The sequence below is a fragment of the Lissotriton helveticus genome, chromosome 8, assembly GCF_964261635.1.
Source record: "Lissotriton helveticus chromosome 8, aLisHel1.1, whole genome shotgun sequence".
Taxonomy (NCBI): Eukaryota; Metazoa; Chordata; class Amphibia; order Caudata; family Salamandridae; genus Lissotriton; species Lissotriton helveticus.
Genome location: NC_136069.1, coordinates 1,686,997,908 through 1,687,015,373, shown reverse-complemented (window position 1 = coordinate 1,687,015,373; position 17,466 = coordinate 1,686,997,908). Strand labels below are relative to the sequence as shown.

The window sequence follows — 17,466 nt, the reverse complement described above, 5'->3', positions numbered from 1 at the left end:
GATTGCATGTTAGCTAATTGATGGTTGACTTTGATAAAGACCTGCTCTGGTATGATGCTTCTAGCGCTATAGGAGTATTTTGAGGTAATGTCTTATCACCAAGACCCCTTTCAGTAACAGGAGCAAGTTCTTTGAATGTGTTACTCACTTCCACCCAGCAGGAAGACAGAATGTGAAGGGCCATGAGTTCCTTACCTGCCGCAGTTCCTCACAGAGGACAGAGAAGATCCAGCCGTAGAGCAGGTATTCTCTCCAGGATGGCGAGGTCTGAAAGTCAATCATAAGAACGTGGGAGAAGAGCCAGAGGAAGCCGATGTAGGAGACCACATTCCAATAGAAAACCACCACTGGGGCTGTGAAGAAGCCGACGAGACGCGCCATGCAGCTGAGGGGGCGTGGTTTCTTAGACCCACCAGAAGACGGATTCTGTGTCCTGCATTTATATTCAAAAGGTAAACAAAGTCATGTTTTCATACTTGCCCCTCGCTATTAGTAGCTTTTTGGCAGATAATGAGCAGAGGGCACCCTAGTAAGCCCTTACTGAGAAAAACAGGGTTAGCTAAAACATTTGAAGCAAGCCTGGGTAATTATATATATAAATAAAAACAACAATGCCCCTACAGAACATTACCTTAACCCCTTCAGTGTTCATGACGGCTCCCGGTCGTCATGAGTCACGGTGGGCGTGTGCTCATGACGTCCGGGAGCCATCATGACCACACCCGTGCTCGGAATGTTCAGCACCGCCGCGGAATTCCAGCCGTAGCCAAGGTGTTAATATAAAGGAAACAGTTTAAGGTGTTATAGAATTATGAACTGACCAAGACAAAGGGCCTGATTTAGATCTCGGTAGATGGGTTACTCTTTCACAACAGTGATGGAAAACATGTCCACCGAAATATAAATCCCGTAGGATATAATGAGACCTTGATTTTGGGGGACGAGATATCCGTCACAGTTATGATGGGGTAACCCATCTGCCAAGATCTAAATCAAGCCCTAATTCATTGTGTATCAATAATATATTGCTGACAATTCTAGATTCAATAATAGATGTATTTGTGTAAAGAAAATAAATGACTACATTTCATAAACATTCCGTTGTAACATACCTGCATATTCCTCAGTGATCACATTGGCAAAGCCAATAGCTCTGGCATTTCAAATAGTTGCAATATCGCTAGAGCTTACTAAATGTTCCTCTTGAGTCAGAACAGCACTAGCTTCAAATCCTTAACAAGACCTCAGTCCCTTGACGTTACAGATGTCCTTTTCAAGTCAGAAGCAAATGCTACAGTACCTCAATGTGTTGGTAGTAGCCCCTCAAGCCAAAATAACTGTTTAAGAGTCTTTAGCAAGGCAGCAGTGCAGCAAGATGTTTCTAGGTGTCCCTCTGGAGTCAGAGCCAACCGACAGCACCTAAAGTCATACTTGGGTCCAATGAATGCAAGTGGAGTTAGATCTGCCTGCTTGAAATCTTCACAAAGCTGCAAGACCTTATGCTGTAACTAGATGTCCACTCAAATCAGAAGCAACTGTCTCAAATGTCCTTCACAAAGCTAAGTGTGTGTGGCTTCAATAGACATTTGCATGTAAACGTTTTGCTATTTGATGGTGTGTACTTGTTTTCATATGGGAAATAAATATACCCAATCTGGTTTATTAAGAGAGTCCATATTGCAGCTTTTGATATATCTCTTGATATGGAAGTAGGCAATGAGACCCTACTGCACACAAACACTTGCAGTCACTGGTAAATACAATTGCCTTCAAGTTTCTAATCTTGGATCACTACTTGATGTACATAGGTGAAAGCACTGACATGGATCCCGCATATATGTGAGCTATTGGCCTTGCCATTGTCTTTAGCAATGTAGTTCAGCAGTGTGGCTGCTGTTCAGCATGGCTAAAAGTTACTGGCATGGTGTAGAGGGGAGTGGCATAGAAGAGAGTGGTTTTTAAAGACTTGGGGCCAGATGTAGGTAATTCCATTTTACCGACTCTAAAATAACGAATCATACCGATTCGGTATTTTAAATTCGGAAAATGGTATGTTGGTTAAAAATTACCAAATCGTTAAGATTCGGTAATTACCGAATCGGTATTTACCGATTCGGTAATTGACATTCATTCCTATGGGCCTCCAGGCCCATAGGAATGAATGTCAATTACCTAATCGGTAAATACCGATTCGGTAAAAGGAGGAAAACATTGAAGGGTGGCAGGGTGTCACTTTGACACCTTGTTGCACCCCTCAACTGTGTATGGGTGCACATGTTGCAGACATAAATGCTCTAAGGGCATGTATGTCTGCAACATGGCACTGTTGGAGAAGCAAAAAAAAATATTTTTCAAAGGTTTTCATTATTTACCACCAACTTCTAGTTGGTGGTAAATAACGAATCCTAAAATGGGAAAAGCACTCATTTGAGTTCTCCCTACATTTCAGATTCGGTAATTTACCGATTCCGTATTTTTAAGAATTGGTAATTTACCGAATTCTTAACTACTGAGTCGGTAAATTACCGAATCTGAAGTGTAGCAACCTACATATGAAAAGCCTAATTCCGGTCGGTAACGGCCGAAATTCGGTAATTTCGGCTGTTACCGACCGGAATTAGGCTTCCTACATCTGGCCCTCACTTACCAGTGTGTGTGCTCCTTCCTGTCCCCCCTATTTCGCCTACTTTTATTAACTTGCGCAACTGCACATTACACTGCCTGCTCTTTTGTACTCACCGTATTTGGGACTTAAAACTCACCAGTCTCTCCCCGGTCCACCACCAGCCATCAGCGGGCTGTTTGTGTGGAGGGAGTCAAGACTGGTGGGGACCCACTTCTCCTACACCATTTTGGGTGAGGATACGGTCTAGCTGTTGAAAACCTCGCACCAGTCCAGTGAAAAGGGGCTGGCGTGAAAGCATTCCGGATTCATGCTCGCAGAATGTAACTGACGCGACTACGGAGAGCTCGGTTGCAGGATGCTGTGCGGCTTTTATTTGTGTATGTGTGTGATCCGAAGTGATTTTTAAAGACTTGCTCACCAGTGTGTGCGCTCCTTCCTGTCCCCCCTATTTCGTCTATTCTTAGCCTTTTTAACTTGCGCAACTGCACATTACACTGCCTGCTCTTTTGTACTCACCGTATTTGGGACTTAAAACACACCAGTCCCTCCCCGGTCCACCACCAGCCATTAGCGGACTTTTTGTGTGGAGGGAGTCAAAACTGGCGGGGACCCACTTCCGGTGTGCCGTGCTCCTCTGCCATTTTGAGTGAGGAGACTGTCTAGGTGTTGAAAACCTTGCACCAGCCCAGTGAAAAGGGGCCCGTGCCGGGCAGCGCAGCGGACTCGCGCAGCGGGCGTGCCAGCGGCACGCCAAAGGCAAGCCCGTCTGCGCCCGTCCGCGCCAGTTCGTCGCCAGACACCCTGTTGCCCCCGCTAGAGACAGGCTTTGTTATGCCCGTAATTACCTTCTCAAAATCAGGAGCACGGTGAGTAATTGCAAACAGTATTGTAGGGACATAATTGGGGGCCCTTTTTGTTGCACTCAGTGCGGCTTTAGTACTGCACTCGTGTCCTAGAAAGCAGATCAGCATTCTCAATTTGAACTGTCGCTCCTTAGCTAAACACCATGCGGATGTCCTTGACTTACTAGAGGACACCGCCCCGGTGTCCTCTTCCTCACAGAGACATGGCTCTCGGGTGCCATGACAGCCGAGCCAGTTCTTGCGCTTGACTTAGGCTACTGCATCCTTACTTTGAACAGAGAGTCCAGAGGAGGGGGAATTGCGGTTATTTTTAAATCTCGCTACCCCTGTACCTTTGTAAAACAGCCTGTAACCGGTTGTGAATGCGCACATTTGAAGATTTCCCTGAGCCCTAATTACATGATGTCAGGTCTCCTTGTATATCGGCCCTTTCTCCATCTAGAGACTTCAGGACTGCCCTTGCAGAGACGGTCAGTGCACTAGTGGTTAACTTGGCAAACTTTACAGTTACCGGGGATTTGAATCTCCATTTGGATAATCATGAAGACACAGACATGGTTAACTTTGTAGCTGACCTAGCGGCCTGCCAGCTTGTGCAACTGGTATCAGGTCCTACGCACATTACCAGCTACCTCTTGGACCCAGTCTTCACGACCATACCCTCACTGACAGTGTACAAGCCCATCCCCATGGGATGGTCAGATCATTATAATGTAAATGTCGGAATTTCTAAAGCGCACAGCTACCTCCACCGGAGGTGTCCCGGCGCTGTCTGTATACCGCTTAGGAACCCTTCCTGGCTTTCCTGGGAAATGTCCACTCCTGGGCACCCCCCAGGTGCAGCCAGGCATCCCAGCGCTTTTGGGGCCGTTGTGGAGACTAAGCAAGCTATTGCCCAGCGTTGCAGCGTGGGACCCATGATCAGAACAGGTACTGAGGGGAGAATATCCAGTCAGGGGAATTAATGAGCCGGAGACCCGCCGAGGCGGGAATCGAACCCTGGTCCCTGGCCAGAGCTCTGCATCAAGGTCTGCCTGCTCTAACCATTGAGCCACACGTTGTCCCCATGTCACTCCAGAGTTTATCCCCTTCACAGAGTGAGGATCGGTCGACCTCGCTCAAACGCCCATGGCACAAATTGAACTGGGAACAACTCGACGCTTGCCTCACGGCCACCTGCCCCAGTCTTCCAGTAGATACCAATGAAGCTTCTAGGGTGTTCTCCGATTGGATTAGACAGCAGTTAGATGGATTAATTCCAGAGAAATGGTCCTCCAATCGCAAATCCAAAACCAGACCATGGTACAAAGATGAGTTGGCAGAGACCCGCAAAAACTGTGAAAAGTTGGAGCGCGTATGGAGACAGGATTTCGATCCCGCCGCAAAGGTCATCTACTGGATGGCGATTAAGAAATACCACAGGGCCATTCAATTGGCCCGTGCAACTTTTTTCGCCAAACAAATCCGTGAAAATGTTAACCCCGCAAAAAGCGTCTTCTCACTACTGTCTAGCCTTCAAACCTAGCAACCATCAAGTCCAATGAGCAGTGTGAGGACCTGGTCACCTTCTTTGTTAGAAAGGTGGATATCATCTACAGGTCCTTCCCTTTGACCCATAGCAACATACATGCGGCCCGGGGTTCTCATAATGTTAACATCTTGGATAACTTTCCGCCTATCCCCGCCGCTGCAAACACTGTGCAACAAAGTCAAGTCTGGTTCCCCTTTAGACCCGCTCAGACCTGACCAATTTAGGAAAATGTTCTCTACCATTCTACCCTCCATGGGTCAAGTGATAAACTGGTCACTTGCTACAGCCACTGTGCCCAGGGCATGGAAACAGGCCATGTTGGTACCCTTGTTAAAAAAAAACCTGCTCTCGACCCGGCCAAGCCAGAGAACTATCGCCCTATCTCTCTGCTTCCCTGGCCGGCAAAGATCACTGAGGCCTATGTCAACTCCCTCCTGTCGGACTTCCTGACCAGGAATTACCTGCTAGACCCCTCCCAGAATGGCTTCCGACCAGGTCACAGCACAGAATCTTCCCACCTGGCTGTGACAGAACATCTCTGGTTCACCCTGGACGCCGGCCAAACGTCGGCGCTGATCCTGTTGGATCTGAGGGCCGCGTTTGACACAGTGTCCCATGTCATTCTATTGCACCGTCTGGAGGAGGCCGGCGTCACCGGACCGGCATTGGAGTGGCTCGCCTCCTTCCTCCATGAGAGGTCGTTTGTGGTGACAGTCCCCCAGTTCGCCACAGGGCTCCTCTCTCAGTCCTTTGCTATTTAATCTCTACGTGCAACCTCTAGCCGTTGTAGCTAAGAGCAGAGGACTGACCATGGTCTCCTATGCCGATGATACTCAGTTAGTGGTGGCACTCTCCAATAACATCGAGCAGGACGCCCTTAAGTTTCAAGGCGACCTAGCGACAGTCGCCGAGTGGATGACCGCCAACTGACTCCAACTTAATGCTGGCAAGTCGGAAGTACTAGTGGTGGGGAAGGACCATGGTCTGTGGAGTGACATAAGTGGAATGGAGTGGCGTACAGTGGAGCCAAGTAGAGTGGCATAGAGCTGAATGGAGTGTGTACAGTAGAGGCATACAGGGGAGTGGCACACAGAGGTGTAGAGTGGGGGTCCTCGGGAAGCGGGTGCCTTGCGGGCCCCGCGGGCCCCCGCAATTATAAATTATGATTTGTGCAATGCCCCCGGGACCTGGCCCACCCGGGGGTCTCATTTAAATGAAGCGCGGAAGCCCGCGCTTCATTTGTTAATATAATTTCGGCGGGATTCGCAATGCCATTGCGATTTCTGCCCAAAATATATATTTTAAATGCTTTATTTTGGCCCTGAGCGGGCCTAGGGGGTCAGGGTGTTTCTACCCTGACCCCTTTTCTTGTTTTTTAACGTTTTTTCTACTGTTTTATTGTGACTCAGTTCTTCCTAGTCACAAGATGGCTGCCTACACTTCCTGGTTTGGAGTGTTGGCAGCCAATCACAGTGAATCTCGTGGTCGGGAGGGTTCGCGAATCCACCACTGCCCTAGATATCTAAACTTTTTCTTTTTCTGATTTCTCAGCAACTACTTAAAGGATTTACACCATTTAACAAAAAGGACTCTTTCTGAACCACTGGCTACCATTTTGCCAAATTTGGTGTATTTCCCTTTAGTAGTTCGGGCTGTAGCTTTGTCTAAAGTTTTCTATTGAAAATAACATGGGGAAAACGAGTTTTGGGACCCCCTTTTTTTCTCGGCCTCCTGCGTGACGAATCACCCTGAAACTTTCAACACAAGAGATGACCGGAGCGCCCCATTAGTTTTGAAATTTTTGTGAAGATTTGTCAACCGGCTCCAAAGTTGTTGGGAAAACAAGAAACGCTTTTTACATTTATATTAGCCGCTGGCATGCACCAGTAGGTAGTTATAGTTAGGACCTTGTTTCTAATGAAAAAGCATTTTTTCTTTTGCCAATATCTGTGCCGCTGTTTGACGAATCTTCGCAAAATTTTCAAAACTCATGCCCTGCCCCGGTCAGCTCCTGCCTTAAAAGTTTTGCGGTGATTCGTTAAGCGGGGGGCGAGAAAAAAGGGGGGCCCAAAACATGTCTTGTCCATTTTCATTTACATAAGAAAAGTTTGGAACAGCTACAGGCCGAACTGCTGAACAGGATTACACCAAATTTGGCAGATAGGTAGCTCTTGGTCCAGAGTGCACTCTTCACTTTACATGGTGTAAAAATGTTCAGTAGTTCCTGAGAAAATTATATATTAAAAAAATCATATCTGGTGACCACGGTGGATCCGCAAAGCCTCCCGATCACGAGCTGACTTCTGATTGGCTGTCAAAACTTCAAACCAGGTGTTGGCAGCCATCTTGTGACTTGGTTGAACCGAGTCACAAGAAAAAAGATTAATAATGAAGAAAATGGGTTGGGTAGAAACACCCTGAACCCCTAGGCCTGCTCAAGGGGTCCCATAAGGACCCCGAGGGCCAAACTAAGCATTTTGTTTTATTTATAGAGGGATTCGCGAGCACTATGGTGATTTTTTTTCCCCAAGCCCAGGGACCGCCACCTCCCTAGGGCTTTATTTGAATAAAGAAATGTGGGTGGGGCTACTACCCTTCCGCACACTGCCCAGGGGGCCACCACCTCACCGTGGCAAACATAAATTAAGGGAGGATGTCCGTTGCGGACCCCCGGCCCCGGGACCGCCACCTCCCCGGGACTTAAAACATGCAGGGCGGGGGTGGCCACATGGCACCCCTCTAGGGGCCTTCATGGCCCTGGGGACCACTACCCCCCAGGGCCGGCTCCAGCAATGTCCCGGGGTGCCCACCCCTAGGACATTGCAGTTCGCTATGGCAGGGTGGGAGCACTGCTCCTGCCCTGCCATTGCGAACAGTGTACTCGCTTTGAACAAGCGAGAGCACTTTGCTCTTGCTTGTTCAAAGAGATTACACTTTTCTTTTAACCACCAGGGAGCTGCATGTTAGCAACTCCCTGGGGGTAAAAAGCAATGCTGGCCCCCGAAGGAGGTGAGAGTTGGCTGGGATCGTGGGGGCCTTCAGGTATCCAACACAAACTCTCTTGAATACTGAGTAATTTATGAGGATCCATGTAACAAAAAACCTAGGTGTAGTTATTAAATCAGTATAATGACATTCCACTCATATATGCCTATTGGCTTTAACATATGCTTTTCACAATCAATAGACACAAAAACATATGCTTTTCACAAGAATGCCTTCCGCTTATGTTTTATCATAAACAATCAGGCATATAACTTTTATCATTGGTTTGTCACTATAACCAACTACAGTCCACAGTACTGAGCACCTGATTCACAAAGGGACTTACAACTTGTAACGTCACGAGTGCGGAGTCTGCGCACTCGGATGGAATCTCTGCACGTAGGCTGGAATCTCCGCACTGCAGCGCTCAGTAAGGAGATTCCTCCGCCCAAGTGCGGACTTTATGAGTCGCAAGTCCCTTTGTGAAGTGGATCTAGAGTGTAGTTTTATGACCGGAGATGTCAATAATGACTCCTCTGAGATCTGCATCTCTCGCGGAATTGAGGATCCAATGCCTTGCTGGTTTTCTGAAGGATCTCTGCAGTTTCTTGAAATAAACATATTTTGAGTTCCTTCCGCTGTTATGTCCCAGTTACTATATTATTATAGGCTCAACCTGAAGGGGTCTATTATATGCCTTTGGCGAATATGGGTCTCCAAAGAGCCACCATAGAAGACCAGCAAAAAGTTGTCCCGCAAATTACACAGGAAGTAGGCTTTTATGGCGGCAGCGAGGACAAATCAGTGTTTCTTAACAGCTAAGTGACAATTTAATAAAGACTGTGAATCACTTCCTAGTCACACTGGCATTGATATGTATTTCTCAACGGCTGGGCAATTGCTGAATGCATATTTGAAAACTTGCATCAGGAACCCCTGTTGCCTACAGTATGATACATGACTAGCAATAGAAACATTCAGAACATGTTAAATGTCTATCCTAACTTTTCAACAGCCCTAGTTGTTAAACCTTTGAAAAAGTTCAGCTGGTGCTCCTCCACACTACTCTCACTGCAGCCTCTCTCTACATCAGAAGTGAATTTCTCACCTGAAAGTAACAAGTCCAGTGTAGATCAGAGGAAATAGCAGCATGCACATAAGGAGTGAGACAAGACCATTGTCCACTGACAGCTTTCCCCACCATATTTTGGTCAAAAGCATCTGAAGGAGAAAAGCATCAAACAACAAAGGTCAGAGTCTTTCCACGCCGCACGTCACTCTATGTCATGGGCAGAAGGCTGTTAGATGTACTCTAATCTGGGCCTCAGGAGAATCATCTCTACTTAATGGAACCTACTGGTGGCTCCAGACTACCTCAACACCAGGTCTGCACACATGCCACCAAGAGTGGTTGTAGGAAAGGGAGTTTGAGGTTTGAGATGCAAACTAAAGTATAAATAATATCTGTGCTCTTCTAGGAGGTGCTGGTCACTTCTAATGAAGTAAGTATTCAAAAACTATGTACATATGTCGCAGGCCTGTTTTTAAAAGGCTACCAGAAGCAGGTGCCCAAACTCAATATGGCAGAACAGGGCTTCTATTACACATGCGTTATAGGATGAGGTGTGGGTGGGAGAGCAAAGGACACATGCATGCCAACATCTGAGAAAAATAAAATAGAGGGAATGTTTTTCCCCCATTGACTTCTATTGAAACAGATGCAAGATCAGGTGGGAGACAGCTCAAATAAACCCATTTTTGTCTACAAAAATCATGAGTCTCCAGCTTGAAAGGGGTCTATTGGCATGTATGATAGCACAGCACAAACAGGGGGTGAGGGAAGAGTAGTTTGGAGTCAAAAGAGGCTCAGACCAGAACATCTAGACAAGAAACAGGTAAAAGTTAGCATGCACCCCTTTAACAGTAGGCTTTGTTGGTGACTGTCCACACCTCTCAATCACACTTCGAACTTCATTAAAAAAAACATTGGGTTATTGAGTTATTTACAGTTAGTAAACCATTTCTGGCTAATATTTGAGAACTATGATCATATCACCCCTCTACTAGCTCCCCTTGCCAGCCCAAATCACCTTCAAAAACAGCTGCATCATTTACAAGGCTGTAGACAACCAGAAACAGGCATGTAAATAATGCAACCTGTGTGGTAGAGTGACAAACACTAGGGAAAAGAAAGGAAACAAATACCATAAAGCCACTGACCTGCACTCCACTTTGTGACATGAAGCTCATGGCTTCTGCCTCCCGTGCCAGTTGTAAACAATTGGTTTTACCCCAGGCTGGTGACACCCTTGTCAGGAGCTCCTCGGCCCGGGCTTCGTTTTTCCGAAAGCACTCTGAGAATACTCCTAGGAGAAGCATAGTGGACAAACAAGGGTCCATAATATTTCATGCAAATACATGTAAACAACACTACTAGACCCGGCATAACCACAGGAACCCTTCATAATCACCAGGGCCCACCGAGAACCTCCCTGATATCGGAAAATGTATGTATTTTATGTATTTTAAGACACCACAATGAAAAAGATCCACTAGAGTGCTTCAAGAGCTATAGACTTTACAAAGTACAGTAAATGTGCTCTTCTTTTCTTAACCACGAACTGGCATTTGCAAATTCATCAAAGTTGACACTCAAAAACGTTGTCAAGGAAAACATTGGGCAAGTGTCAATGGGTTACTCAGAGTTACTTTGGGTGACCAAATCTGGCGGGGAGTCTGTCAGGAGGACTGGCAAGGTCCACAGAAACAGTTGCCCTGAAAATAGAATCAGTCGTCAGTGAGTTCCAGGCACTTTTATCCTTTTATTGCAGGTTCCTATGGAGTGGTCCTGATGCAAGGGATACATGATTCTGAAGATGCTCAAGGATGCTGTAGATGCGATGCCATTGATGGGCGTCTTCCTGACTACTTCTTGGTCCACAGGCTTGGTGAAGTGGCCCTAACCACAGCAGTCGACGTCTCTCAAAGTCCTCTTTGTCCTGGTAGAAGTTCAGTCACCACTGGGCTATCAGTCATCTGGTATCGTGGTCACAACAGAATTCTTCCTTGCACAGTAACTCACCTTCTGGGTGATGAAGCTGCACTTCTATGGCTCTCCCGCGTTCAGCAAACATTGGTGCACCTTTGAGCATCAGGTACTCGTCTCAGCTGCTGTACAGAGAAGAGAAGTAGCAGTTGAAGATTTAGGCTATCTTATCACCACAGCACATTTCTACAGCTGTTGTGGCCTTGTGCTGCGAACAGGAGGTCAGCTAACTGAACCTTGTAGTCTCTTGCTTCTGCTGAGTTCCGGAGGTGACTTCTCCACGAGGAGAACATAGCAGGTACAGTCCCTCTCCTTTGTTGGCCACCAGGGTCACCAGGTGTAGTCCATGCCAGAGCAGCCTCTCTTAGCCTGTTCCACGGTGTAGCAGTGCATTCCTTCTTCCAGTCTGTATGAGATCTGCTTTCAGGGTGGCCGGGTGTCCTTTTATGTCAAGAAAATGCCCTCAGGGTGGACGTAGCCAAAGGGGTACTTGTTTCCCCCTCCCCATGACCACTTCCTGCAAAGTGTGGCATCTGGCTATCCCAAAATGCATTTCTGCCAACTTTCGATATGGCAGGTGTGTGTGTGGAGCTCCTTAGCCCAACCCAGAATGTGTGGTTACCAAGGGGACAGCGGGCCTTAAAAACAGGTTTGGCAACTGGTATCCTCTATCCTTCCCTAGTGCCAGCCTTTCTACCTTAACAATAGAGCAGCTCCTCTCCCATGTGATCCCCATTTGGTCTTCAAAGGCTGCTTCAGCTTTAAAGCTTGTCCTTTGGCCCAACACCTATGTGGCTTACTGCCAGAGAACACAAACATGTCTCTTCTACGCAGGCTTCGATTGTCTCCTTTCCTGGGAGTCATTGGCATTTCTACCCAGGTGGGAATAAAGCTGTTTCAGGGACAAACGTAGTGCAGGGGCACAGGAGAGTTAAAGTGGCAACTTTATGAAAATTGCACTCAGCACGTTACATTAATTTCGACTCCAGAATACCTTGGTCTACCAACTTTGGCCTCATCATTCCAGAGTTAGCACAGTTGAGGTGTCAGCGTGTACTCACCAAAGAGGCGACCAAGTCATCCACAGTAAAAACAACAGTTTTACTTGTATACTCCCACAACATGGAAACTACATGCTTTTGTCCATGAAATAAGTTGCTCCCTGCCTTTGGGCTTGGTAGGCCTAACTTATGGTTGACTTACACATATTTCACATGGAGGCTTGACTTGGCCATTGCTTTAAATGGTAAAGTTGGGCTAGCATTTGAAAACTGTTCTTCCAGTCCATGATGGCGAACTGGGAGAAGTGTTGCACTTGCTCATGTCCAGGGTGGTACAACCAGTGCTGCAGTCCCTGGTGTGCCCCTCTAACTTACATGACGTGGGTATCCATGGTACCAAGTACTAGGGGATAACAAGTAAGATAACCTATGCCAAACTGGTATCAACAGGTTCAATATAAACATTTTATGGTCAGGGCACTGAGGCCTGGTTAGCAGGACTCAGTGCACAGAGCTCAAACACCAGCAGCAACAATCACAAATAACTTTGGGGTGACCATACAAAAACTACTTATTTCCTTACAGTTAACAATGGTTAACTTCTCTTTGCTGTCCAGCCTTAAACCCGGTTAATTGCCTGTCCTTTATTTATGCATTGAAGCAGAAGGTAAAGGCTCATAATAAGAGGGACAGCCATTATCACTTGTTAATGCCTGACAGCAAGTGGGCAATAAGACTTAGCATCAGGCATCCTATTCTCACCGGGAAACATCCTTTACTCCCCAGTCTCAACATCGAACAGCCTTTACAACACAGTCACTACCCGACATTACCTTACAATGACTTGCTGTAGGGGGCGCGTTGTTGGACTGGTGTTAGATTTCTAAGTCCAACACTTTCCCTACTGTTGCAGAGACTGGAGCCGGAATAGTAATTTACACTATTCAAAAGTCCAGCGCCCCCTAAAGCAAGTCGTTGTAATGGTATGCATGGTAAAATAACGTATGCTAATGTCACAGTCGGGGAAGTGACTGCGTTGTAAAGGCATGTGAGGTAAATGCATGCGAGGTTCGGTCATACAACCACTCTCACTAAACTAGACTCTAGTTTCATTCTTTACTCCTTCTACTGAACATAGAATGAAACAAAACAAAATAAGTTAGTGCTTGCAATACAAGCATTCTGTTTGTCTGCGCCAATCTCCGGGTCCCATACCATGTGCTAATACAGATCTAGGTTTGTACTTGGAAGTAGAATGATGACATCCTACGTTGAGAAAAATAAAAGTCACTGTAGACACTTTCCATTCCACTGTCTTGATTCACACCAATCCAGCCCATTACTAACCATCACCCATGAGCCAACCACTAGGGCTGAAAAGGACAGACCAGCAACCAATAGCAATAAGATATTGGAAGGACCTCCCCTGTAAATGGCAGAAGTATTATTAGATGTCAACAGGACTTGCGTTTGTCACCAAAATAGACAAGAGGGCAAGTGTGAATGTCATTGCGGTCTGGAACACAAGGAGCCTGTTTTAGAGTTCGGCAGTGGAATGGCCCAACCTCAGATTTACAAGTGGCAAAGGCTATACTGCATTTGTAACAGGGAAGTTGGTGTATCTGTGACGCTTCTGAAAGAGTCCCCACCCGCCAAATTCTAACCAGGGGCAAGGACTTTGTGGAGGAGATAATACCTTCTACTGAAGTACGTTTTCAGAACCTCCAAGGAAAGTTCCTGAGATACAGATTCACAGTGATGTAAGTCTACATGTATGTTTACATGACCTATGTATTACTGCTGCTGGTTTAATAAAAGATATCATTACCTCCATGCAGCCCACATAAAAGACGAACAAAGAAGAGAATATTTCGAAATCTGACCCACAGCTCGCTCTTCGTAGAGCACTGCCAGTGCCATCATGTTCTCAGAGTTGTCCGTCTCGTCTGATTCCTTTGAGAGTTCCTTCAGGATTTTGCTGCATGCCAAAGCCCCCACAATGCAGTCTGGGTTCTGAAACACAACAAACAGTTGGCAGGTATAATGACAGACAGAACTATAGCAGACAAGTGTACACCCTTCTCCCATTCACTTCCTCAAGTGAACTGTGAAGGGTCTTGGAGCAGTGGATAATGTCCAGCTAATTACAGTTCTGTCCACCTTCCCATTCTTATAAACACTCCTCAACACAAATGTCTATTTTCTGACCCTGAATGAAAACATACCAGAGGATCTTCAGTTCTTTATTGAGTGAGATCTACATTCAACTGCAATTTCTTGAACTGCACTACCTCCTTAGGCGTGAATGACCTTCAAGTTTACCCAGTTCTGTGTCCTTGGTTTACCAATGAGTGTTGCTAAGATGGGTCTCTGCTCCAGATTCCCCCTTTCTGCAATCCATTAACTCTGTTACTCATGTCCATCTTCTGTCTCAGTGGTCCTGCACCCCTCCTTAGCATCCATGCCTTCTTCGGTTTCTAGTGGGTCTATTTCCTCTTGCACCTGCCACAGTGCCTTCTCTCACTCATTTGTATACCTTCTCAAAAAAGTATCCTTAGTATTGTATTTATTAAGTGAAGTACCCTGTGTTACAAATGTAGCCATCTTGAGAAGGAAAAGCACCATCCGCAATACTACACACCCCATTTGTCACCAAAACAGGTACCTCTTGCGTGGTAACAGAGGAGAACAGTAAAATTCAGGGCTTCTCAAACTGAACCCGCAGATCATGGAAGAGTACTCCCTGTTCACCAGGCTCACAACATTCAGACAAGAGTTGAAGCCTTATCATCAATGAGCACCTCATTGGATGAAGCCTCACCGAAGCCTCACCTACCCTTAAGCACCTCATCAGATGAAGCCTCATCTATCAATGAGCATCTCATCAGATGACACCTCACCTATTGATGTGCACCTCATAAGATGAGGCCTCACCTATCGATGAGCACCTCATCAGATGAAGTTCTATTTATCGATAAACACATCATCAGATGAAGCTTCATTTATCGATGAGCACCTCATCAGATGAAGCCTCACCTATCAATGGGCACCCCATTGGATGAAGATTCATCTGTCGATGAGGGCCTCATCAGTTGAAGCCTCACCTATCGATGCGCACCTCATCAGATGAAGCCTCACCTATCGATGTGCACCTCATCAGATGAAGCCTCACCTATCGATGTGCACCTCATTAGTTGAAGCCTCACCTATCGATGCGCACCTCATCAGATGAAGCCTCACCTATCGATGTGCACCTCATCAGATGAAGCCTCACCTATCGATGTGCACCTCATCAGATGAAGCCTCACCTATCAATGGGCACCTCATTGGATGAAGATTCATCAATGGATGAGGGCCTCATCAGTTGCAGCCTCCCATATCGATGAGCACCTCATCACATAAAGCCACACCTATCGACGCGCACCTCATCAGATATAACCTCACCTATCAATGAGCAGCTCATCGGTTGAAGTCTCACTTATCAATGAGCACCCCATTGAATGAAGATTAATTTATCGATGTGTTCCTCATCAGTTGAAGCCTCCCATATCGATGAGCACCTCATTGGATGAAGGCTCATAAATCGATGAGCACAACATCAGTCATAGATGAGAAACCTTCTCACTCCTAGGATACGAGGCGCAACATGCATTCCCTCTATCCCATTCTTTGTATGTGGTTTTTTTTATAATTCTTTTTATTGAACTCAAGTTATGACATATGAGAAATTCAAATCAAACATACATTGGCAATATAGTCAATGTTCCGGTGGTACTTAAGGCATTACAACTACAGACCACATATACAGTCCCCGCTTAGACGTGCTTAGATCTTGTTTACAACCTCATCCCTCATTCTTAGAGGTGCACATTGCCCTCCCCTGTGGGCGTTCCAGTGTTACCAGACTTGCGTCCAATTATTGGGGCGCCCCCTGGCCTTGTTACTTTGTATGTATTCTTGACTCATTTCCTGCTCTCTAGAAACTTGTGAAGAGTTTTGCCCACAGTAGGCATACTACAGCCACACTGCTGTGAGTAGCTCCTCTTAGAATCAGTGTTCCTTGCTGCAATCTACATAAAATATATTCATCCGGCAGAAGGTTACTGACAAGCCACTGTTTGTGAAGAACACTAAGAGAACCACAATCAACTCATCTAAAATTAAAACAAGTTACTTACCTGTAACTTTGGTTCCCCAGTATTGGTAACTTTCATAGATTCCCATGCTTTTGTATCATTCCCCGTCGTCGGAATGGGAGTCTCGGTCACAAAAATACCATAGCAGTAGGTACAAAAGAGAAAGAAAAAGGCCTAGGCCTCATTCCCTTTTGTAGCATATCACCCCCTTTTTGTAAAAGAGACAAAACATAGGCATCAGCCAATCAGAAGTGCCTCACCCCTTAGAACCCTCCTGAAGGAACCTCAGAGCCTCAGATTTTCGTAGCCGTTGTGTATCAGTCACCATATCTGTTGTAGGCTGAGCTTTCCTCGGGGAGGGCGCATGGGAATCTATGAAAGTTACCAATAACTTGTTTTCTTGCCCCAGTATTGGAATTTTCATAGATTCCCATGCTTTTGTATCAGAGTAGCAAGCAGTTAGCAATAAAAAAACACATTTTGTGTCACAAATACATTGTAATAGCCAACATGATACAAAGATACAAAATGTGTAAACAATGGAAGGTGGGATAGAAAGGGAAGCTCACCAATTATTGGAAGAGGTTCCTCAGGACAGCCTGGCCCACTACCGCATCCTCTTGCTGTAAGGACTCCAAGAAGTAATGCGTAGTAAAGGTGTGAATGCTGCTCCAGGTAGCAGCTCTGCAAATGTCTTTAATCTGTACCCCCGCAAAGAGGGCAGTTGAAGATGCCACTGATCTTGTGGAATGTGCACGACTCCTGCCAGTCAGAGGTTTCCCTGCCGCAGTGTGGCAATGCAAAATGGCACTTATGATCCATCCTGATATTCCCTGTTTGGACAGCGGGAGGCTTTTGCTTGGACCACCAAAGGCAACAAACAATTGAGAGGACTTCCGAAATTCCTTAGTGCGATCTGAGTAGAATTTTAAGCACCGTTGTACATCCAAAGAATGTATTGTCTTTTCGCTGGCGTAGCCGGTTGAGGAAAGAACGCTTTCAGAATAACCGGCTCATTCAAGTGGAAGTCCAAGGGTACCTTGGGCATGAACCTAGGGTTAGTCCTCAAGATTACAGTGTTTCTTTTAAATTGTAGGAAAGGCTCCTGGATAGTAAGTGCCTGCAACTCTCCAACACGTCTAGCCGATGTGAGAGCGAGGAGAAGAGCCAATTTCCATGAAAGGAACTTTATGTCAGAACGATGAATTGGTTCGAATGGGCCTTTCATGAGCTGAGAAAGGACTAGATTTAGATGCCAAGTAGGAGGTGGCGGCCTCA

The 17,466-nt window shown here is 46.2% G+C and overlaps 1 protein-coding gene across 1 annotated transcript in view; it reads right to left on the bottom strand.

Annotated features, from left to right (window-relative positions):
• TRPM2 (transient receptor potential cation channel subfamily M member 2) overlaps window positions 1-17,466 on the bottom strand; it is a 276,857-nt gene that overhangs the window by 119,286 nt on the left and 140,105 nt on the right. Inside the window, exons 14-17 of the mRNA XM_078656292.1 lie at window positions 13,936-14,065; window positions 10,226-10,371; window positions 9,114-9,226; window positions 196-433 (exon numbers count right to left, since the gene is read on the bottom strand). Of these exons, the coding sequence (XP_078512418.1) occupies window positions 196-433; window positions 9,114-9,226; window positions 10,226-10,371; window positions 13,936-14,065 (627 nt within the window). The remainder of the gene's footprint in view (window positions 1-195; window positions 434-9,113; window positions 9,227-10,225; window positions 10,372-13,935; window positions 14,066-17,466) is intronic.